General features: G+C 49.4%; 2 protein-coding genes across 2 annotated transcripts; both read left to right on the top strand.

The window, feature by feature from the left end:
• The first annotated feature begins 7368 nt into the window (after positions 1–7368).
• Positions 7369–8356, top strand: LOC123107469 (dehydration-responsive element-binding protein 1B). The gene has a single exon (XM_044529456.1). It carries the CDS (start codon positions 7586–7588, stop codon positions 8177–8179), a length of 594 nt encoding a protein of 197 aa, XP_044385391.1. The 5' UTR covers positions 7369–7585; the 3' UTR covers positions 8180–8356.
• Positions 8357–13379: 5023 nt separating this feature from the next.
• LOC100037626 (dehydration-responsive element-binding protein 1B) lies at positions 13380–14694 on the top strand. Its single transcript, XM_044529455.1, has one exon. It carries the CDS (start codon positions 13624–13626, stop codon positions 14269–14271), a length of 648 nt encoding a protein of 215 aa, XP_044385390.1. The 5' UTR covers positions 13380–13623; the 3' UTR covers positions 14272–14694.
• Positions 14695–25608: the final 10914 nt, after the last annotated feature.

Below are 25608 nucleotides of genomic sequence, written 5' to 3'. Positions count from 1 at the left end.
TGAAGAGTCTTGATAGTACACATGCATGGTAGATCATATTATGTTATTAGCACCTCTATTTAGGTGAAGATGTATGCTACTTGCCTCTTTTTAGTACTCTGTTGGACTTTGTTAATTATTACATTGTTGAACTTAAATGTTGTTATTTGCCTCTATTTAGTACTATCAAAACTTGATTTTATTTATGTTGGTAAACTCGATTATGCTATCATTTGGTTGGGAAAGGGATACTCTACAACTTTTATCTCAATTATGAAAACCAAATTGATTGCACGGTGCCAATATGACATGTCACTACTGATGAATATTGCCGGTGGTGTTGCCACGTGGCACACCATCAAGACCTACAATAATGTTGACATGGGCTCCAACACCACCACTATTTTTAAACAGCGGCACCATATTGGTGGCGCACGGTGTCCACGCCAACAAGGCCTATTTTATCACGCCATAGCTAGACATTTTTGTACTAGTGTCACGGTTGTTGAGAGAATAAGCATTGTCATGGAGGGAAACATAGGGAGAGGGTCGGGCCTCAAACAAGAAGAAGGATGATCATGAGCCGTTTCTCATCACCTTCAAGAAGGAACAAGGCGCCCAAAGTTGTCATTGTTGCGAGTGCTGAAGCAGTGCAAGAATTTCTCCTAATGCCAGAGTAGAGCCACATCTTATAGAAGCGACAATAGCACACACTCACATGGTACGAATAGCATCGATGACAAGACGTAAATCACCAAATGGCAATGGGTGAAAGAATGGTGCAACTACTGAGGCAGATGGGGCATGATAAACCTATGCTGAACAGGGCCTACGGGGACCTTGTGTGGGACGAGCAGAAGACGGGTAGACCAATGAAAGATCTGTCCAACACAGAGGTTGTTCGTCCATGTCTAGAGCTGGTAGATTCTAGTGCTGAACGACCCAAACAACAGTTGTGGGCGAGAGTAGCTTGCTGTGACACAACCGATGGTGACCACACACATGGGTCGGAGGTAGAGGCCTGGTAGGCCACACGCCGCATGGGGGCACACAAAGCAGGTGGGCGACATTGTGGCACCCGATGGTGCTGTAGACATCCGGGGCGACTTTGTGGCGCCCGGTGGTGCCAGAGACATCAAGAGTGCGGAGAGGCAGTGTAGGTTGAAGCCAATGCTCACATTGGGGCTCAGCCGGTGCCACATCCACCGAGGACAAGGAGGAGGCAACCCTGCATGCCATGGCGCGGACCACCATAGGTGGATTGCGAAGGCTAGACACCCAGATCCGGCAAGGATCGGGTACAACCGGGTGCGGCCAGTGCGGGATGGATGGTGGAGAGAAGCAGCATTGCTGGAGAACCATCTGAGAAGGTTGAGGAGTGAATGGGAGGAGTGAAGTTAGGCGAGTAGTGGTCGCAGCGTCCGTGTGTGGTATAGCCGTGGGAAGATGCAACGAGGCAGAGACGACGGGTGAGCAAACATGGGAGCGCATTGGAGGTAGGGGATGGATGGGTGTGCATGGGGAGCGTGCCACACATGGGCGTTGGTGCGAGATGAGGTAAGTCTGGATTTGTGTCGAAAGTAGAGAACGAAGCTGTGATCTAAAGGAGGGCGGCGAGCGTGGATTGTGCGCATCTTGGCCATCGCCATTGGGTTTTGCCCTTGGCCTCCTCCAGGGATGATGATTGCAGGGTTGGCGATGGTGAAGGGCTCTGTGGGTGGCGGCGTGGGGGCCACCGAGGTAGCGAGACCGACCCAAGAGGCAGGGGAAACTTTTCACAAAGTTTGAGTTAGGGGGGGAGTACTTGTAATCACACATATTGTGGTTGATTAGTTACTAAACATACCTCTGTCTCGTTTGTCTTCATGTCTGGAGTAGAGGAACAATCCCAACCACCGCCTCCAAAATTCTCCCCCACGCCTCTGCATCGGTCTCCCTCCACTTTCTCGCCTGGCGGTAAGAGAGGAGTGAGAACCCGTTCGTATGTTCCTTTTTTCTTCTTAGGTTTTGTTTCCCCGATGATGTCATCAAGGTGATGGTGGTCTCTCCCTACCTCAATGACGCCCGATCCGGCACTAGCAAAGGGCCTGTGTGAGTTTTTGTCCCCGGATCTAATTGCTCTCTTTAGATTTCTGGCCTTTCTTTTATTTTTGTCCCCGGATCTAGTAGTTCTCTTCGGATCTTGGTCTTCCATGGGTAGTGTTGAGTATATGTGTTGTGTGTATATTGTGTATTGGGCCCGCCTCCTATTTCTTTGTATAGCTGAGGTCCGTGGCCCACCTATGTACATCATATGTACATGCCTATGCACAAGAGCAATATACCGTGTAATCATAATCTCATACATGGTATTAGTTTTTAGGTTCTAACCTAGTCTTCCGCTCCGCCACCGCGCGCCTCCTCACGCGCCACTGCCGCCGCCAGTCTTCTCCTCGGCCACCGTAGTTTTCCTCCCACCCGGTCCCGCCACTAGCCTCGCGCGTGACCCCACTCGCCCCGATCGCTGCGATCCACATCGCTGCTGCCCATGCCCGATCGCCACCAGACTCGCGTTGCCTTTTGCCGCCAGCTGCCAGATGCCACGCGACGCGCCGTTTGCTGCCAGAAGCCACGCGACGCGCTCGCCAGCTCGACCCGCATCGCTATAGCCCTGCAACCCCCTCGCTAGCTCGCCACCCCATCGCTAGCCTGATCCAGCCATCTGCCGATGCATCTCTCGAGCCGCTGCACTCGCATCGCCCACTCACCTCGCAAGCCGCCGCTGCCGCCGACCCGTCCCGTTTGTGTCATGTCGTCTGTCACCTCCTCCGCGTCCACCAACTCCAACCCGTTGGCCAATGCCAATCCTCCCGACGTCAACGACATCCGCAACCTCAACATCTTCGAGAGGGTGCCGGTTCGTCTCTTGCAGGCGGACTCCTCCTACTACACGTGGAAGACGTATTTTTCCCTCGTGTTCCGGTAGTATCACCTCATCGACCACGTGGACGGCACCGTCGACTCCAGCCCCGTCCCAGAGTTTCATGACTGGTCCACCATTGACACCATGATCATCCGTTGGTTCTTCCTCACCATCTCGCCGGACCTTTTCTAGACGGTCGTGGCAGACGGTGACGATGCCTGTGCCATGTGGACCAAGCTGAACGGGCTCTTCACCGACAACCAGCTTGAGCGTCACGTTTTTTTGCAGCAAGAGTTTTTTGGGTGTCACCAGGACAACGCCTCCGTCGCTGACTATTGTAGCCGCCAGAAGACTCTCGCTGACGAGCTCCGCGATATTGGCGCGAAGATCAATGATGACCTCCTCCTCAGCACGCTCACCGTTGGGCTCAACAAGGACTTCGGCAACCGCGGCGAACCTCAGCCTCATCCCCAACCCGTCCTTCGCCAAGTTCGTTGCGTACCTTCGCTAGGAGGAGCGGCGGATGAAGCAGGTGAAGGCGCAGGCCATCCACACCATTCTCGTTGCCGGCACCACCCTCGGCGCCTCCCGCTGCTCCGGCCGCGCCCCCCTGCCGCACCACCCGGCGCCGCCGCCATACCCGGCGCCCCAGCAGCCGAGGCTGCTTCCACTGCCCTATGGACCGCCCGCCCCTCCCTCCCCTCCTACTGAACGATGCGGTGGGGGCCGATGCGCTGGGGGCCACCGCGGTAGTCAGCAGCAGCAGTCGCAGGGCACCGGCCCGCCCCGTCAGCAGCAGTCACATCAGCAACAGTTCCAGGTGCCCCCTCCGTGGGCCTCCAGCTACAACCTATGGACCGGTGTTGTTTATGCCTACACCATGCCGGTTCCATGGGCTCCTGCACCGACTCTTCCCGTGCCGCGCCCGCCGGCGCACCAGGCGTACTACGCGGCTCCACAGCTGAACGGCACCTACGATGTCCCTACGGCCCCGCCGGTCCTGCCGTCGACACCTTGGTATCCGGCGCTCCTCGCCGCGCTGCACACCGCGGCTACGCCGAACAACTACACTGGACACGGTGATTGGTACATGGACACCGGGGCTACGACTCACATGTTTGCTCATCCTGGTAATCTTGTCTCCTTCACTCCCGTCACCACCGACCGCCGCATCATTGTTGGTGACGGTTCCACACTTCCTATTACACATGTCGGGCACACTTCTTTTCCATCCACTTCCATGCCTATTGCTTTGTCCAACATACTTGTGTCTCCTCATCTTATTAAGAACCTTGTTTCCGTTCGTTGTTTAACTCGTGAAAATCCAATTACTGATAAATTTGACGAGCTTGGTTTTTGTGTCAAGGACGCTCGAACCAGGATGGTACTTCACCATTGTGACAACCTCGATGAGCTCTATCTGGTGCATCCGCCGTCCACCTCCACCACCGCACCGGTTGCTCTCTCCGCTGGTGTCGATCTCTGGCACACTCGTTTGGGTGATCCCAACCCCGTCACACTTCATCATATTCTTAGGAGCTTCATCATATTCACACCTGTCATGCCTGTCGTGTCGGCAAACATGTTCGCCTCCCGTTTAATAACTCCACCACCATAGCTTCTTTTCCTTTTCAGTTGATTCATAGCGATGTGTGGACCTCTCCGGTTCCTAGTAATTCAGGCTATTTATATTATCTGGTTATCCCTGATGATTATTCTCACTATGTGTGGACGTTTCCTTTATGACGAAAGTTGAATGCACTCTCCACTTTGACGGCTTTTTACTCCTATGTCAGCACGCAGTTTGGGCATCCCATCCTTGCTCTTCAGACTGACAATGGAAAAGAGTTCGACAACCTTGCTTTTCGCACTTTTCTGTCGCACCACGGCACACTTTTTTGTCTCATATGCCCGTATACTTCACAGCAAAACGGTCGAGCCGAACGCATCCTTCGCACTCTGAACGACTGCGTTCGCACGCTCCTGCTCCATGCTAATGTGCCACCTCGTTTCTGGCCGGACGCACTCGCTACTGCTTCACTTCTCCTTAACCTTCGCCCCTGCCGCCCACGGTGGAACTATGCACCTCACCATCTTCTCTTCGGTACGACCCATCTTATAATGGCTTGCGTATTTTTGGGTGCCTTTGCTATCCTAGCACTGCCGATTCCGCTCCTCACAAACTCGCACCTCGTTCTGTCGCTTGTATCTTCATCAGTTATCCCTCTAACTCCAAGGGGTATCGGTGCTACGATCCCGTCTCCCGCCGTGTGTTCACTTCCCAACATGTTTACTTTGATCAGCATGTGTTTCCATTTCAGCAGGTACCCCCGGCTGTTCCTCCCGCCACCGGTGACGCGGGCTCCTCAACGCCTCTCCCAGGGTAGTCGCGCGCCTCTCTTGGCCCGCCCTGGCTTTGAGGCGCGCCCCCCCGCATGCGGCTCCTCCTACAACCGCGGCGATGGCGCCTGCGGCGCCCCTGGCGCCCTGTGCCCGTGGTGCCCTCGGCGCCTGCAGAGCCCTTGGAGCCCCGGTGCCCGCGGCCCTCCCGGCACCCGCGCCCCCCGCGCCCGTGTCGGGTCCGGTCACCCGCGCCCATACGGGTGTTTTTCGCCCGAGCTCGCGCTACGCCGCAGATGACTACGTCCATGCGGCGTCCACGTCTGAGCCATCACCCTTGCCGTCCTCCGTTCGAGCCGCTCTTCGTGACCCGCTCTGGATGGCTGCGATGCAAGAGGAGTTTGACGCCCTGTTGCACAACCGGACGTGGCAGCTTGTTCCCCGGCGCCAACATGATTACCGGGAAGTGGGTCTTCAAATACAAGCTCCGTCCCGATGGTACCCTTGATCGCTATAAAGCGTGTTGGGTCGTTCGTGGCTTCCGACAGCGTGCTGGCATCGACTTCACCGACACCTTCGCTCCGGTCGTCAAGCCCGGTACGATACGCACGGTTCTCCACCTTGCGCTCTCCCGGGGTTGGCCGGTGCACCAGATGGACGTCTCCAACGCCTTCCATCATGATCATCTCGAGGAGCAGGTCTTCTGCCAGCAGCCCACATGGTTTGTTGACCCGGTGCTTCCCGATCACGTGTGCCTGCTTTCGCGGTCCTTGTACGGACTCAAGCAGGCTCCGCGTGCCTGGTACCAGCGCATCGCGGCGTTTCTCCACCAGCTTGGGTTCAGCTCTACCCGCTCGGACGCCTCGCTCTTCGTCTATCATTAGGGCTCTAACACGGCCTACTTGCTGCTCTATGTCGACGACATCATCTTGACGGCATGTACGGCTGGTCTCCTCAGTCAACTCAAGGCTCGTCTTCGTGCTGAGTTCGCCATCAAGGACTTGGGTTCTTTGCACTACTTCCTCGGTGTCGAGGTAGTGCACCGTCCGGATGGCTTCTTCCTTCATCAGCGAAAGTACGCTCATGAGCTCCTGGAGCGCGCCGGCATGCTTAACTGCAAGCCCGCCGGCACGCCTGTTGATACGAAGGCCAAGCTTTCTGCCACGGATGGTTATCCTGCTTCAGATGCTGCTTTCTATCGGTCTATCGTTTGTGCTCTCTGGTACCTCATCCTGACTCGGCCGAAGATCCAGTACGCCGTGCAGGAGATGTATCTTCATATGCATGCTCCTCGAGATGTTCACTGGGCTGTCGTCAAGCGGATTCTCTGCTATGTCTGTGGCATTATGGATCTTGGCGTCACGTTTCACGCCTGCGCCGACACCGACCTATGGGAGTGTATGATGATTTGCTAATTGATGAAATTGATTTCTTACCAATAAAAACATAAAAACCATTGGAGATGATTCAACTGTTGATGGTTATGGTATAGTCCACTTTTTTTTGGAGAAAGAAGGGTCTGTCTAGTAGCACATCTCATGACTCAATTAAACTAGAAAAAAAAGATAGAAAAAAACACAATCAAGAATTTTAGCGTAAAATTAATGCCATAGAACTTAGATGTGCAATGCTTAGAGCACGTCTAGATGTGCTCTAGCAAACTCGACAAAAAGAAGAAAACAACAACGCATCCTTGATTTGTTAGTCTATCTAGAATCAGTTCCCGTGGCTCACACGCCTGGAAGGCCACCGCAAATCCCTCCGATATACAAGTACGATATGCAAGAAGGTTGTTCTCGCACGATTACAACTTTTGATTGGAGAAAAATGATGTGTTCCCGAAAAGAAAAGTAGGGAACAAAGATATAGTGTGCTCATCCATGGATTACGGCGTCGAAACGTCTAGAAGGGCACCACAGCCTTCAAACCCTTCCGAGATGAACAATCTTGGGGTGAACAAACAGACACCGGAGCATCTCATGGCAAACCAGAAAAAAAATGTAACAAAAGTAGCACCGTGGTCGTACGTCCAAGCAAGAGCTACAGGCTACAGCTAGCTACCTCGATGAAGCAACGTAACGGATCAGATTGATCGCAAACTGGACATGTAATAAAACGCGTGCCATGAAACCAGTCTGTCGAGAGAGAGTCCATTTCCACCCGAGCGTCCACGTCGTGGCGGGTATCCAACCCGTTGCCAGTAGCCCCTAACAACTCTTCTCCTGCATACTATATACTCACCTGCTTGATTCCCCGCTTCTAGTTCTCATCGGAGCTGCAATCCATCGACCCTCAGCACAACGGCTTAACGCGCGCCACCCCCCGCGCTACGCTGCACACTCCGGTGCTATACGGTCTCCACAGATGGACGCCGACGCTGCCTCCCCGTCGGACCAGCACAGGACGGTGTGGACGGAGCCGCCCAAGAGGCCGGCGGGGCGGATCAAGTACAAGGAGACGCGCCACCCGCTGTACCGCGGCGTGCGGCGTCGGGGGCGGCACGGGCGGTGGGTGTGCGAGGTGCGCGTGCGCGGCACCAAGGAGACAAGGCTCTGGCTCGGCACCTTCCGCACCGCCGAGATGGCGGCGCGAGCGCACGACTCCGCCTCGCTCGCTCTCTCCGGAAGCGCCGCCTGCCTCAACTTCGCCGACTCCGCCTGGCGGATGCTGCTCGTCCTCGCCGCTGGGTCTTCCAGCTTCAGCAGCGCGCGGGAGATCAAGGACGCCGTCGCCGTCGCTGTCGTAGCGTTCCAGCGGCAGCGCTCCATCGCGTCCACGGCCGACGGCGAGAAGGACGTCCAAGGCTCGCCGACGCCGAGCGAGCTGTCCACGTCCAGCGATTTGCTGGACGAGCACTGGTTTGGCGGCACGGATGCCGGATCGTACTACTCGCCGGGCATGTTCATGGAGCCGCCGGAGCGGCCTGAAAACCGCGAGCTCGGTGCCGGCGACGTGTAAAGTTTATAGTTGGTTCTGTACTTCTGTCGCACCAAATATGGGAAGAAACAGAGGGGAATATTTTCCCTCATATGGTCCATGTGTGTTCGTTCATATTGAAAGCCTCCGGTTTCTACTTTGAGAAAGGGCATATTTGCACTTGCGTGTTCTGTGAATAAAGAATACAGTAGTACTTCAGTTATTGTGGACCTGAAGCACTCACGATCTTATATAAGGTACTGCTACTATATTTTATGTTAGTGTAGAAACAAGAAAAAAAAACATTAAAATATAAGACCGTATTTTATGGCAATTCGACTTTGTCTTATAGGAGAACCGAAAAAAAATGTATTTTGGTAGGGAGGGATCGAGAGTGCACATTAGGGAAGTGACCACAATGGAGTTAGTAGACGGCTTTGAAAGAGAAATTCAACTGCATGTACTATTCGTGGAGGTGTGGTGACGAGAAATATCTGAACATCAGGGCAGGGATAACCGTTTAACAACTAACAAATTGCATTAATTAGCTGATGTAGTTAACGTCAATCCAGATGATGTGTTGGATTCACTTTGGGTCATGGGGCCGGCTGGCTAAGTTATTGGAAACTTAACCTCTTCCAGATCCCCTTTATTTGCATTATTCTCAAAAACACAGAGTTTCTGCACTCAGGTGCGTATGCACCTACATGACCCGTGAAATAAGAAGTAAAAAATAGAGAAAATATACAAACAATTCTGATTTCTTTGTGATAAACAAATTGAATATTTTTACCAACATGCAAAGTTTTGTACTGAATGTTTCCATGAAAGTCTGAGAAAAATGATGTTCCAAAAGGACAATATTTAGAGCACATTGAAACTTTGCATGTTGCTAAAACATTCAGTACTGTTTGTAAAAAAAATCAGATTTGTTGAAAACTATTTATATTTTTTCAGAATTTGGTGTTCATCATGGCATGGTTGCATATGCACCCACTACTAGAACATCACTTCAGAAATGTCATGTCATATTGAATAGTATTACATATTCGAAACAATATTTTATTGTACACATAAAAAATAAAAGATTCTGCTAAGAGGTTGGAGTGGATGAATTTGTTATAATATGTATGAGAAAGTAATTCCAAATATATTTTTCTATGAATTTCACTCCTACAAATAAAAGAACGCAGGTAGAAAGACACACTCACAATTTCATGTCCAATTCCTTGGAGCGCTAAGCGAGTTATAGCTTTCACTCATTTTCATTAGGGGCCCATAAGGAAGTTATAACGTCCATCTCTTATCGCAAAAAAAAAAAACGTCCATCACACGATGAGACAGTCGCGTGCTGCTTTTTTTTTGGAGCAAACTAAGCTCCAAAATGTCCCCGAAGATGCAGGAAGAAGATATCCCATATACAAGAGGTACCAACTTCATGCATTCCTTCCACGCAGCGGAGGGGGCATTATTATAACACCTCGTTTGTCTTGCAATAATTAAATTCTACTCATTCAGTTGAATTCCAAAGCCAATTCCGTTTAATTTTGAGTTTTCTATATAATTATATGAATTATAATGTTTATGTTTGGATGTCACATGCAAATGAAGGTCACTACTATATGGAATTTAGCTTTTTAGAATTTCAACCTCGTGTTCACACATCAAATTTACTAGGAACGAATTAAATTAGCCCAACATTAACCACATAAAGAGCATCCACTTTGAGTTTATTAGCAGACCAATCCATACAAGTATGTGTAATGTAGGCTTCCATAAAACTTTGACATTTAAAATTTGAACCATGTGTTCACAGGTAAATTTCCATTTTTTTCCTTTTGGAATTTTTATAGACAATGACATTGTGATGAACAAATTTGAGCTTATTGGCAGATCACTTCGTGCAAGTGTGTCTCATGTAGCTGTAAAGATGCCCTCGTAAATCTATGGTATTTACTTCCTCTGTAAAGAAATATAAAAGCGTTTAGATTTATTTTTTTGCGGGGTATAAAAGTGTTTAGATTACAAGAGTAGTGATCTGAATGCTCTTATAGTTCTTTACGGAGGGAGTACTATTTTTATCTCATGTTCACACTTTTTTTTGAAATTACAGTAAATTTTTATTCAAGCAAAAAAGAAAGTAAAACGGCAGGCCAACGGACACCACTAACGACAACGCTGCAGTACGTATGCTTACGAAATGGTTCTAAAAATAGGCGCTATTCGTTCACGAGCGGTGACTATATCGGGGATCTGGCAGCTTAATCCACTCCACTGGCTGGTCTAGACGTACGCTACGCTAATTAATCCAGAAGATGTGGTACGGAAGCCATCTACTAGTCACTAGTCGGCCGATTGAGGCCAAGTTGGGGCCCTGGATCAGAGATCTTTTCACTGCTTCACGTCGTGATCACGAGCTGTCGCTTCCCCTCCGTCCTCTAAATCCTATGGCCAACTGGCACGATGCCAAGATGTGATGCGTTTGTCCTCACTTGGTTAGATATGTGGCTCCATCCACTAAAAAGAAGAAAGATAGGTGGCTCCATTATGCTAGTTATTCTTCCGATGACTTGTAGCAAGGACGGGTAAAACGTACTACAAGGAGGTACAGCAGGTGAGGCAGCGAGCAAAGTGATTTGGACACCCCCCCCCCCCTCCGCCCCCGCGTCATCTCCACCGAGGCGACTCGGGGGAAACCCTAAATCGCCGCCGCCGCACCCCTACTTCCCCCTCCCCCTCCCCTCCGCCGCCGCCAGAGGTGTGCACCGGCGTGCGCTCGACACCGATGAAGGTGGCGGCAGGGGATCCGGCGGCTCCACATAGCGTGGAGGGCTCGGCATCCGGGGCGGCGGCCCCGGGCGGAGAGCGCCGGGTGGCCCGGGCGGCGGGCCACCCTGGCCGGAGCTGGTGAGGCGCCTCCCTCGGTCTCGCGGGGGACGAGGAGGTGTCGGTCCACGGTCGCTGGTGTGCGGCCTCCCCTGCGCGGTTGCCGTCGCCAGATGCATCTCATCCTCTTCGCCCCGATCTGCTCCTCCATCGCCGGATCCGGGTCCTCCCGGGTGTCGGCAGCGCGGATCTCGTCGAGGGGGTTGGTTCCGGGGGAAACCCCTGGCCGGCGCAGCCACATCGCAGGCGACACCCTGGGCGCCGTACCCCTCCCTGGAGGCTGTGGTGAGGATCCTTCCCCCTCCTTCCGTTCCCTACTAGGTGAAAGCCTATGTCCCCTGATTCGGGCAGCGACGACACATCCGTGTCGTGTTCCTTCTTGGAGGCGCAGTCCGGGGATCGCAGGGGCGGCGAGAGAGTCGGGTTGTGGGTGTGATGGTGGAGGGTGGCAGCTTGGCTCGACGCTTCACTGCCTTTTCTTCGGTGGCTCATCGCTGTTGCCCTTGTTGCTGCGTCTGTGGCCGACAGCTCTAGCCCTTCGGTGTGGCTTAACCGCGGACGACGACGGTGCTCGGAATGGTGTGCTCTGAGCTAGCAGGTCTGCTCCTAGTTCTTTCTTCATGTGCAGCTTGGGCGTCTTCCTCTGGGTTCTAGGGTGAATCGAGCTGCCGCCTGCCGGTGCGGCATCCTTCGAGCCAGGATGGGAGGGCAGGGGCCCTTGGCAGTGGCAGTTCCAGAGGAGTGTCAGTGCTGTCTTCGATTTTGGCTACGATCACGAAGCTTGCGCGGTGGCGCATCCTCTCAAGTTCGTAGCTTGTCCGGTTGGTGTAGGTCGTCCTGTAGGGTGTTGGCGGCAGCATGGCGTGTTCTTGCTATCGTTGCTGCCTTTGAGTCTGTTTCGCTTTGCTCCTTGTATCAGCCGCTTGGTTCTCTTCTTGCTTTCCTTGTTAGTTGGTGTTCTTATAATCCTGGCCGGTTGATGGCTTTGTTAATTCAAAGCCGGGCTCTTCTTGAGCCTTCGTTCTAAAAAAAACGTACTACAAGCAAACAAAAGTGATCCCTATGGCACATAATGGCAACACCACATGACATCAAATCATCCGGTCGTGTCTGTTTTGGGATAAACAAACACAAAGCGCGACCAAACGCATAGGAGTAAACGAACGAGCGTCCATTTTTCGTTCTCTTTCGATTCATTCCCGACCCAACTTTGAGTTGCGTTGTGTTAGTGTCGAAACAGACACGCACGGACGGGCGCGACGCGTGCCCATATCTTTCCCTGACCCTTCCGTTGGGGACATAGGCGCCCCCTTTTCTCTCCATCCTCCCAGCCACCCCCAAACCCCCGAACCCTACCCGCGAATGCCACCGCCATTTTCTCGGCTTCCCCCCTGCACGACGCACCCCCTCCTCCTCCCGCCCCACCCCCCACACCCCCTCCCCCCGCCGTTGTCTCGGCCGCGTCGTTGTCCAGCCTGGCCACCGGATTGTGTGCATCTGGCCACCTCATTTGTGCGCATCCAGCCACATCCTGCCGCCGGTGGGCTATGCCTAGCCATGGATAGGCCGGGCACCGGACCGCACAGCCCTGGCAACAACTCTGGGCCGCATGCACACATGGAATCCGCTTCTAGCCGCTCGGATCTACCCCGCCAGAATGGCCGACAAACATACGCCCGGCCGTCGTCCGGGGTCGGCGCTGCCCTAGCGTCTGGTCGGCTCACCGTTGCCGCTCATAAAGTGCGACAACTTCCCGCGTCAAGTCATTCTCCGCGTTTCTACCACGCTGAAACATCAGGGTGGGTGTTCATCAAGTGCAAAAAAAAGGTATATGCTTGTTTTTCTTCGGTTGTGCTTCTGGATTGGGCGTAATTTTAATAGCTCTTGGCTCATATGTAAATTTATGTGTAGGATGGATGCAAGTTTGGGTATTGGGAAGAAGAAATACATCGATCTATGGGAAGCAACGTCTATTTCTTTAGAATCAAAGAACAAAGAGGTATAAAAGATCGAGAATCTGCAGGTCAACAATGAAGGCATCAAGAAGATATTAATCCAACTTATGGGAGCAGTTATGGCAGTTGAATTTCTTATAAAATGTCTAATTATGGTTCTTGTTTTTTTTGTCTTACTATTCTAGTCAAGATTTGATAAATGTACTACCATGTATCAAAATGTCGTTGATGAAATAAATTGTGTTGGCAAAAAAGTGCATACAGCCGGACAAGATGGGGCCGAAATGCAGCTGCGTGTTGGACACATGACCGACATATCCACAAATCTGAGTGGACACCGCCTTATTGCCATCCTTAAACAGACGAAATTCAAATTAAACGAACGTCGGTTGGGTCGTGTGTTGGAGTTGCCCTGAGCAGAAGGAAGGAGATAGATATCGAGGGTGTGACCCTACCGCTTCGTTCGTCTCCTTCCGTGGCGCGCCGCTGCCACAACCCGAGCGCCCCGCCGGGTAACCACTAGACCATCTTCTCTATTTATTCTTCCCCGCCTCGGTTCTCTTCTTCTCATCCCAACTCCACCGCTCAAACCAACCTGCAACTCTCAAGGCAGCGACTTTCCGCTAGTTTTTGACGCTGCAACCGATGGACACCGCCGCCCCCGGCTCCCCGCGTGAGGGGCACAGGACGGTGTGCTCCGAGCCGCCCAAGAGGCTGGCAGGGCGGACCAAGTTCAAGGAGACGCGCCACCCGCTGTACCGCGGCGTGCGGCGGCGGGGCCGGCTCGGGCAGTGGGTGTGCGAGGTGCGCGTGCGCGGCGCGCAAGGGTACAGGCTCTGGCTCGGCACCTTCACCACTACCGAGATGGCGGCGCGCGCGCACGACTCCGCCGTCCTCGCGCTCCTCGACCGCGCCGCTTGCCTCAACTTCGCCGACTCCGCCTGGCGGATGCTGCCCGTCCTCGCGGCTGGCTCGTCCCGCTTCAGCAGCGCGCGGGAGATCAAGGACGCCGTCGCCGTCGTGGAGTTCCAGCGGCAGCGGCCCGTCCTGTCCACGCCGGAGACGCACGACGGCGAAAAGGACGTCCAAGGCTCACCGACGCCGCGCGAGCTGTCCACGTCCAGCGACTTGTTGGACGAGCACTGGTTTGGCGGCATGAACGCCGGCTCGTACTATGCGAGCTTGGCGCAGGGGATGCTCATGGAGCCGCCGGCCGCCAGAGCGCGGAGCGAGGATGGCGGCGAATACAGCGGCGTCCAGACGCCGCTTTGGAACACTTATCCGACTAATTAAGCCATGTACACTTTTAGAAACTACTCCTAGACTACTAGTGGTTGTGTTCGTCCAAATATGGGAAGATACAGAGTAAGCATCAGGAGCAATTTTTCTTCCCGTATTTGAGAGCTTCCGGTTTCTATTTGCAGGGATGAAGGACTGAATTTGTCTATAAACTATAAAGACCAAAGAAAAATGACCATATCTGGTAGCCTAGTACTCACAGGTGCACTGAATCTCCATGGACCGGAATCAAAATATCTTATGGCAACATGGAGAAGAAAACGACAAATGAAAAGGATGTCGCTGTTGAGTGCTACAACTTGACAAAAATAATGGTTGTTGGACAGATTATATGCCAAAGCATACGATTCATTCTGGGTGTGAGTCTAAAATATTTCGAGTGTTAGAGTTGTGTCGACTATGGTACTCCCTCCGTCCTTGAAACAGAGGCGGAGGACGAAAAGAATTAAAGGTGTGGCGAACTTTTAAGAATTTTTCTTTATGCAAAACCATAATACAACGTGAAGGACGCTTTCATGGGTGCTTGGGTTTGAGCTAGTGTCAATACCAAGTACTTCAAAATATCTTGTTAAATCGACAGTTCACGTTTCAAATTGTCACTAAAATTACTACAATTGCATATTATAAGTTGTTCAAAAATGTCAATAAAATCCAGAGAAAATTACCTCTCCCCTTTTCCTTTCGCTTTGCTAATCCCTTGTCCTTCCTATTCATACTGTTGGCGTAGATGATGCCGCACCGTGATGCCGACCGTGAAGGACGCGACGTTGGCTAGGAGCAGCCTGCACTATGCCTTGCCACCGCTCTATGTGCCCTGCACGGCACCGGCCAGCCACCTGCTTGCTCGACGGCCACAACCACGGTCATCCGCCTCATCCTGGCTGGCCAGCCGCGGCCGCCGTTCTAGGTAGCGAGCTGCGCTGTGTTGATTGTGGTGTGCGTCTCAGTATGGGGGATTTTTTTTACTTTTTTTTAGGAAACGGTATGGCTTTTTTTAGCAAAGGAAATAGTATGGCTGTATAGGGGAGCTGGGCGTGTACTGCAGTGTGGGGGTCCTGTACAAGCGCGTTGGTTGGTGCTGGCTCGATGGCGACTTGGCCCAACTGCGTCTGCCGTGCGTTGGACTTGGGAAATGACAACCAGCATCGTGACCCAATGTTCTAGTGATTTTTCCAGCGATGAATGTGACTATGCCTAGTAGCGTATGTATACAAGAAAATTTGTACCGATTCAAGGTATGGCGGCCGCCAGCCCTTGCCCACTGGGGTCCTCCGCCAGTGCTTGAAAAAGTGCACTTCCAACTTTCTTGGAAAGTTAAATTTTTTTATGTTTGACTGTATTTATACTATAATACACCAATATTTATGCCGTCAAATTAGTAGCATTCGATTCATGACATAATATATTTTCATCATATACCTATTTGGTTTTACAAACATTGATATATTTTTGCACAAACTCGGTCAAACTTTCAAATAGTTTGACTCTCCAACAAAGTTGGAAGTACACACTTTCAAGAACGGATCGAGTATGCAAATTAGATTACAGTTGGACTTTTGTAGTATTGTGTTTAGATAGGATATGGAGTCCTGTCCTAATAGGACAGTTGTATCCTAGGCGTCTTGTATATAGGGGTAGACACATGATGTAACCTATGCCAACATTTTTTTTGCGAATAGAGAGCTCTTATTACTCAATCACGGAATTCTTACAATCATCAACCACCAACTCAAGGACCTTAGGAGGACCTGAACCGATCCAAGTCATAGTTCTACCTTCTAACCTAGCAAAAGTAGCAAGACTGTCACTAATTTATTTTGACTGCGAATAACATGAGTAATACAAGTTTCTCGAAGACTTCTCGAATGCCTAATTTCCTTCACCAGTGAAGCATAAACTGATCTATTTTATCTCCAGCTTCTGAATCATTGCGACCACCATTAGCGAGTCCATCTCGATGGCTATAGGACGATCACTTCTTTGGATAGCTAGGGAAATCCCTTCCATACATGCACAGAGCTCCGCCTCCAAAGCATCCCGGCAAGCGAACAATTGCCTGCAGGCTGAAACAATAACAAAACCGGCCTCATCGCGCAAGATCATACCCGCGCCGGCTGATCCATTTTGTCCAAATGAGCCATCAGTGTTCAACATAACCCATCCATGCACAGGTGGCCTCGACTCCATAGTACTGTCCATAATAGCAGTACGTACTGTAATTGTTTCATATGATATGAATGATTTCCCTTTGCAAGGATCTCCATGCTTATTCAGCTTAGTCCCAATCAGCGAGTCAAGGTAACTCTGGAGAAACCTGCAAGAAGCATCAACAAGAGGCGCTGATTTCTGGTGAAATAACAGCACACGAACGCAAAGAAAGCCTGCGGTATGTGCCGACGTCCAGGGCGACCGGGTGCGGTATTATAGCGGTGTCATGGGGAGGAGGGCCCATAGTCAATCCCCAGGGATATAGTCATATCGGTGAACCTCGTTAACAAATCTCGGTGTCGTGTTTGTGTGATTGCTTGGTCCTCGGATGATCGACGGTATGCCTCGAATTTATTCTAACAAGTGGTATCATGAGCTAGGTTATCTTGAGGTTGTGGAAGGTTGATCTTAGGCTAGTCATAGTGAGGAGTAACTTAGACTAGTGTCATGCATATGACACTAGTCTTTTTTACTACCTTCATAGTGCAAAGTAATATACAAGTAGTATCATAGATGATAGCATTTATTACATTATAGACTCATTTTGCTTTGGGTTGTGTTATGTTACAGTAACATATTATGTTACTCCAAACACTGTTGGAAATATGCCCTAGAGGCAATAATAAATTGGTTATTATTATATTTCCTTGTTCATAATAATCGTTTATTATCCATGCTAGAATTGTATTGATAGAAAACTCAGATACATGTGTGGATACATAGACAACACCATGACCCTAGTAAGCCTCTAGTTGACTAGCTCGTTGATCAATAGATGGTTGCGGTTTCCTGACCATGGACATTGGATGTCGTTGATAACGGGATCACATCATTAGGAGAATGATGTGATGGACAAGACCCAATCCTAAGCCTAGCACAAAGATCGTGTAGTTCGTATGCTAAAGCTTTTCTAAATGTCAAGTATCATTTCCTTAGACCATGAGATTGTGCAACTCCCGGATATCGTAGGAATACTTTGGGTGTGCCAAACGTCACAACGTAACTGGGTGGCTATAAAGGTACACTACAGGTATCTCCGAAAGTGTCTGTTGGGTTGGCACGAATCGAGACTGGGATTTGTCACTCCGTGTAAACGGAGAGGTATCTCTGGGCCCACTCGGTAGGACATCATCATAATGTGCACAATGTGACCAAGGAGTTGATCACGGGATGATGTGTTACAGAACGAGTAAAGAGACTTGCCGGTAATGAGATTGAACAAGGTATCGGGATACCGACGATCGAATCTCGGGCAATTATCGTACCACTAGACAAAGGGAATTGTATACGGGATTGATCAAATCCTCGACATCGTGGTTCATCCGATGAGATCATCGTGGAACATGTGGGAACCAACATGGGTATCCAGATCCCGCTGTTAATTATTAACCGGAGAACGTCTTGGTCATGTCTGCATGGTTCCCGAACTCGTAGGGTCTACACACTTAAGGTTCGATGACGCTAGGGTTATAAGGAATAGATATACGTGGTTACCGAATGTTGTTCGGAGTCCCGGATGATATCCCGGACGTCACGAGGAGTTCCGGAATGGTCCGGAGGTAAAGATTTATATATGAGAAGTCCTATTTTGGTCACCGAAAAGGTTTCGGGTTTTATCGATAACGTACCGGGACCACCGGGAGGGTCTCGGGGGTCCACCAAGTGGGGCCACAAGCCCCGGAGGGCTGCATGGGCCAAGTGTGGGAGGGGACCAGCCCCAGGTGGGCTGGTGCGCCCCCCCACAAGGGCCCAAGGCGCCTAAGGGAAGGAGGGGGGGCAAACCCTAAGGGCAGATGGGCCTTAGGGCCCATGCCTGGTGCGCCTCCCTCTCCCCCTCCCCTGACCGCCCCTCCAGATGGGATCTGGGCTGGCCGCCGCCCCTAGGGTGGAACCCTAGGTGGGGGCGCAGCCCCCTCCCTCTCCCCTATATATAGTTGAGGTCTTTGGGGCTGCCAACACATGAGTTTCTGACCTCTCCCTGGCGCAGCCCTACCTCTCTTTCTCCTCATATCTCGTGGTGCTTGGCGAAGCCCTGCTGGATCACCATGCTCCTCCACCACCACCGCGCCGTTGTGCTGCTGCTGGATGGAGTCTTCCTCAACCTCTCCCTCTCTCCTTGCTGGATCAAGGCATGGGAGACGTCACCGGGTTGTACGTGTGTTGAAGGCGGAGGTGCCGTCCGTTCGGCACTAGGATCTCCGGTGATTTGGATCACGACGAGTACGACTCCTTCAACCCCGTTCTCTTTAATGCTACCGCTTAGCGATCTACAAGGGTATGTAGATGCACTCTCCTTCCCCTCGTTGCTGGTTTCTCGATAGATAGATCTTGGTGACACGTAGGAAAATTTTGAATTTCTGCTACGTTACCCAACAGTGGCATCATGAGCTAGGTCTATGCGTAGTTTCTTTTCACGAGTAGAACACAAAGTAGTTGTGGGCGTTGATTTTGTTCAATATGCTTACCGTTACTAGTCCAATCTTGATTCGGCGGCATTATGGGATGAAGCGGCCCGGACCGACCTTACACGTACTCTTACGTGAGACTGGTTCCACCGACTGACATGCACTAGTTGCATAAGGTGGCTAGCGGGTGTCTGTCTCTCCCACTTTAGTCGGATCGGATTCAATGAAAAGGGTCCTTATGAAGGGTAAATAGCAATTGGCATATCACGTTGTGGTTTTTGCGTAGGTAAGAAACGTTCTTGCTAGAAACCCATAGCAGCCACGTGAAACATGCAAACAACAATTAGAGGACGTCTAACTTGTTTTTGCAGGGTATGCTATGTGATGTGATATGGCCAATAAGAATGTGATGAATGATATGTGATGTATGAGATTGATCATGTTCTTGTAATAGGAATCACGACTTGCATGTCGATGAGTATTACAACCGGCAGGAGCCATAGGAGTTTCTTAATTTATTTATGACCTGTGTGTCAACATGAACGTCATGCAATTGCTTTACTTTATTGCTAACCGTTAGCTGTAGTAGTAGAAGTAATAGTTGGTGAGACAACTTCATGAAGACACGATGATGGAGATCATGATGATGGAGATCATGGTGTCATGCCGGTGACGATGATGATCATGGAGCCCCGAAGATGGAGATCAAAAGGAGCAAAGTGATGATGGCCATATCATGTCACTATTTGATTGCATGTGATGTTTATCATGTTTTTACATCTTATTTTCTTAGAACGACGGTAGTAAATAAGATGATCCCTCATTAAAATTTCAAGAAAGGGTTTCCCCTAACTGTGCACCGTTGTGAAAGTTCGTCGTTTCGAAGCACCACATGATGATCGGGTGTGATAGATTCTAACGTTCGAATACAACGGGTGTTGACGAGCCTAGCATGTACAGACATGGCCTCGGGACACATGCGAAACACTTAGGTTGACTTGACGAGCCTAACATGTACAGACATGGCCTCGGAACACGGAAGACCGAAAGGTCGAATATGAGTCGTATAGAAGATACGATCAACATGAAGATGTTCACCGATGTTGACTAGTCCGTCTCACGTGATGATCGGACACGACCTAGTTGACTCGGATCATGTAACCACTTAGATAACTAGAGGGATGTCTATCTGAGTGGGAGTTCATAAGATGAACTTAATTATCCTGAACATAGTCAAAAGGTCTTCGCAAATTATGTCGTAGCTCGCGCTTCAGTTCTACTGTTTAGATATGTTCCTAGAGAAATTTTAGTTGAAAGATGATAGTAGCAATTATGCGGACTAGGTCCGTAAACTGAGGATTGTCCTCATTGCTTCATAGAAGGCTTATGTCCTTAATGCACCGCTCAGTGTGCTGAGCCTCGAATGTCGTCTGTGGATGTTGCGAACATCTGACATACACATTTTGATAACTACGTGATAGTTCAGTTAAACGGTTTAGAGTTGAGGTACTGAAGACATTTTGAAACGCCGCGAAACATATGAGATGTTTCGAGGGCTGAAATTGGGATTTCAGGCTCGTGCCCATGTCAAGAGGTATAAGACCTCCGATGATTTTCTTAGCCTGCAAACTAAGGGAGAAAGGCTCAATTGTTGAGCTTGTGCTCAGATTGTCTGAGTACAACAATCATTTGAATCGAGTGGGAGTTGATATTCTAGATGAGATACTGATGTTTCTCCGAACTCATTACCACCAAGCTGCTAGAGCTTCGTGATGAACTATAATATATCAGGGACATATATGATGATCCTTGAGATATTCGCGATGTTTGACACCACAAAAGTAGAAATCAAGAAGGAGCATCAATTGTTGATGGTTGGTGAAACCACTAGTTTCAAGGAGGGCAAGGGCAAAAAGGGATACTTCATGAAACGGCAAATCAGCTGCTGCTCTAGTGAAGAAACCCAAGGTTGAACCCAAACCCGAGACTAAGTGCTTCTGTAATAAGGGGAACAGCCACTGGAGCAGAATTACCCTAGATACTTGGTAGATGAGAAGGCTGGCAAAGTCGATAGAAGTATATTGGATATACATTGTGTTAATGTGTACTTTACTAGTACTCCTAGTAGCACCATGGTATTAGATACCGGTTCGGTTGCTAAATGTTAGTAAACTCGAAAATAAAAAGCTGCGAGGTAAACGGAGACTAGCTAAAGGTGAGCTGGCGATATGTGTTGGAAGTTTTTCCCAAGCTTGATGTGATCAAGCATCGCACGCTCCCTCTACCATCGAGATTGGTGGTTGCGTTGAGCATAGACATGATTGGATTATGTCTGTCACAATACAGTTATTCATTCAAGGAGAATAATGGTTACTCTGTTTATTTGAATAATGCCTTCAATGGTCTTGCACCTAAAATGAATGGTTTATTGAATCTCGATCGTAGTGATACACATGTTCATGACAAAAAGATATAAGATAGTAATGATAGTACCACCTACTTGTGGCACTGCCACGTAAGTCATATCGGTATAAAACGCATGAAGAAGCTCCATATTGATGGATCTTTGGGCTCACTCGTTTTGAAAAGTTTGAGACATGCGAACCATGTCTATTGGTGTATATGCATGAAGAAACTCCATGCAAATGGACCATTTGGACTCACTTGATTTTGAATCACCTGAGACATGCAAATCATACCACATGGGCAAGATGACTGAAAGCCTCGTTTTCAGTAAAATGGAACTAGAAAGCAACTTGTTGGAAGTAATACATTTTGATGTGTGCAGTCCAATGAGTGCTGAGGCGTGTAGTGGATATCGTTATGTTCTTACTTCACAAATGATTTGAGTAGATGTTGAGTATATTTACTTGATGAATCACGAGTCTGAATTATTGAAAGGTTCAAGTAATTTCAAGGTGAAGTTGAAAGATCGTCGTGACAAGAGGATAAAATATCTATGATATGATCATAGAGATGAATATCTGAATTACGAGTTTGGCACAGAATTAAGATATTGTGGAAATTGTTTCACAACTAATACAGCCTGGAACACCATAGTGTGATGGTGTGTCCGAACATCATAACTGCACCCTATTGGATATGATGCATACCATGATGTCTCTTATCGAATTACCACGATAGTTTATGGGTTAGGCATTAGAGACAACCACATTCACTTTAAATAGGGCACCACGTAATTCCGATGAGATGACACCGTATGAACTATGGTTTAGAGAAACCTAAGCTGTCATTTCTTAAAAGTTTGGGGCTGCGACGCTTATGTGAAAAAGTTTCAGGCTGATAAGCTCGAACCCAAAGCGGATAAATGCATCTTCATAGGACACCCAAAACAGTTGGGTATACCTCCTGTCTCAGATCCGAAAGCAATAAGGGATTGTTTCTAGAATCGGGTCCTTTCTCGAGGAAAAGTTTCTCTCGAAGGAATCGAGTGGGAGGATGGTGGAGACTTGATGAGGTTATTGAACCGTCACTTCAACTAGTGTATAGCAGGGCACAAAGAGTTGTTCCTGTGGCACCTACACCAATTGAAGTGGAAGCTTATGATATTGATCATGAGACTTCGGATCAAGTCACTCCCAAACCTCGTAGGATGACAAGGATGCGTACTACTTCAGAGTGGTACGTAATCCTGTCTTGGAAGTCATGTTGCTACACAACAATGAACCTACGAGCTATGGAGAAGCGATGGTGGGCCCGGATTCCGATAAATGGCTCGAGGCCATAAAATCCGAGAGAGGATCCATGTATGAAAACAAAGTGTAGACTTTGGCAGAACGGTTCGATGGTCGTAAGGCTGTTGAGTACAGATGGATTTTTTTAAAGGAAGACGGACAATGATGGTAAATATCACCACTAAGAAAGCTCGACTTGTCATTAAGATGTTTTCCGACAAGTTCAAGGAGTTGACTATGATGAGACTTTCTCACTCGTAGTGATGCTAAGAGTCTGTTGGAATTATATTAGCATTATTTATGAAATCTTGCAGATAGGATGTCAAACATTGTTTCCTCGACGATTTTCTTGAGGAAAGGTTGTATGTGATACAACCGGAAGGTTTTGTCAATCCTGAAAGATGCTAATAAGTATGCAAAGCTCCAGCAATCCTTCTAAGGACTGGAGTAAGCATCTCGGAGTTGGAATGTATGCTTTGATGAGATGATCAAAGATTTTGGGTGTATACAAAGTTTATGAGAAACTTGTATTTCCAAAGAAGTGAGTGGGAGCACTATAGAATTTCTGACGAATATATGTTGTTGACATATTGTTGATCAGAAATGACGTAGGATTTCTGGAAAGCATATAGGGTTATTTGAAAGTGTTTTTCAATGGAAAGCCTGGATTAAGCTACTTGAACATTGAGCATCAAGATCTATAAGGATAGATCAAAACGCTTAATGGTACTTTCAAATGAGCACATACCTTGACATGATCTTGAAGGTGTTCAAGATGGATCAGTCAAAGAAGGAGTTCTTGCCTGAGTTGTAAGGTATGAAGTTAAGACTTAAAGCTCGACCGCGGCAGAAGAAAGAGGAAGGACGAAGGTCGTCCCCTATGCTTTTGTCATAGGCTCTATACGGTATGCCATGCTGAGTACCGCACCTGATGTGTGCCTTGCCACATATCTGGCAAGAGGGTACAAAGGTAATCTAGGAGTAGATCACCAGATAGCGGTAAATTATCCTTAGAGGAATAAGGATATGTTTCTCGGTTATGGAGGTGATAAAGAATTCGACGTAAAGAGTTACGTCGATGCAAGCTTAACACCTATCCGGATAGCTCTGACTAGAGATACCGGATACGTATAATGGAGCAACAATTTAGAATAGCTCCAAGTAGAACAATTATTTGAAATGGCTCCAAATGTAGCGTAGTAGTTCCATCTACAAGATGACATAGAAATTTGCGAAGTACATACGGATCTGAATGTTGCAGACCCGTTGACTGAAACCTCTCTCACAAGCATAACATGATCAAACCCAGAACTCCTTGGGTGTTGGTCACATGGGGATGTGACCTTGAGTGCTAATCACATATCGATGTGAACTGGATTATTGACTCTAGTGCAAGTGGGAGACTGTTGGAAATATGCCCTAGAGGCAATAATAAATTGGTTATTATTATATTTCCTTGTTCATGATAATCGTTTATTATCCATGCTAGAATTTTATTGAGAGAAAACTCAGATACATGTGTGGATACATAGACAACACCATGTCCCTAGTAAGCCTCTAGTTGACTAGCTTGTTGATCAATAGATGGTTGCGGTTTCCTGACCATGGACATTGGATGTCGTTGATAACGGGATCACATCATTAGGCGAATGATGTGATGGACAAGACCCAATCCTAAGACTAGCACAAAGATCGTGTAGTTCGTATGCTAAAGCTTTTCTAAATGTCAAGTATCATTTCCTTAGACCATGAGATTGTGCAACTCCCGGATACCGTAGGAATACTTTGGGTGTGCCAAATGTCACAACGTAACTGGGTGGCTATAAAGGTACACTACAGGTATCTCCGAAAGTGTCTGTTGGGTTGGCACGAATCGAGACTGGGATTTGTCACTCCGTGTAAAGGGAGAGGTATCTCTGGGCCCACTCGATAGGACATCATCATAATGTGCACAATGTGACCAAGGAGTTGATCACGGGATGATGTGTTACGGAACGAGTAAAGAGACTTGCCGGTAATGAGATTGAACAAGGTATCGGGATACCGATGATCGAATCTCGGGCAATTATCGTACCACTAGACAAAGGGAATTGTATACGGGATTGATCGAATCCTCGACATCATGGTTCATCCGATGAGATCATCGTGGAACATGTGGGAACCAACATGGGTATCCAGATCCCGCTGTTGGTTATTAACCGGAGAACGTCTCGGTCATGTCTGCATGGTTCCCGAACCCGTAGGGTCTACACACTTAAGGTTCGATGACACTAGGGTTATAAGGAATAGATATACGTGGTTACCGAATGTTGTTCGGAGTCCCGGATGATATCCCGGACGTCATGAGGAGTTCCGGAATGGTCCGGAGGTAAAGATTTATATATGGGAAGTCTTGTTTTGGTCACCGGAAAGGTTTCGGGTTTTATCGGTAACGTACCGGGACCACCGGGAGGGTCCCGGGGGTCCACCAAGTGGGGCCACAAGCCCCGGAGGGCTAGATGGGCCAAGTGTGGGAGGGGACCAGCCCCAGGTGGGCTGGTGCGCCCCCCCACAAGGGCCCAAGGCGCCTAAGGGGAGGAGGGGGCAAACCCTAAGGGCAGATGGGCCTTAGGGCCCATGCCTGGTGCGCCTCCCTCTCCCCCTCCCCTGGCCGCCCCACCAGATGGGATCTGGGCTGGCCGCCGCCCCTAGGGTGGAACCCTAGGTGGGGGCGCAGCCCCCTCCCTCTCCCCTATATATAGTTGAGGTCTTTGGGGCTGCCAACACATGAGTTTCTGACCTCTCCCTGGCGCAGCCCTACCTCTCTTTCTCCTCATATCTCGCGGTGCTTGGCGAAGCCCTGCTGCATCACCATGCTCCTCCTCCACCACCACGCTATTGTGCTGCTGCTGGATGGAGTCTTCCTCAACCTCTCCCTCTCTCCTTGCTGGATCAAGGCATGGGAGACGTCACCGGGTTGTACGTGTGTTGAACACGGAGGTGCCGTCCGTTCAGCACTAGATCTCCGGTGATTTGGATCACGA

This window comes from Triticum aestivum, chromosome 5A (genome assembly GCF_018294505.1).
Source record: "Triticum aestivum cultivar Chinese Spring chromosome 5A, IWGSC CS RefSeq v2.1, whole genome shotgun sequence".
Taxonomy (NCBI): Eukaryota; Viridiplantae; Streptophyta; class Magnoliopsida; order Poales; family Poaceae; genus Triticum; species Triticum aestivum.
This window is presented reverse-complemented; position numbering and strand designations above follow the sequence as displayed.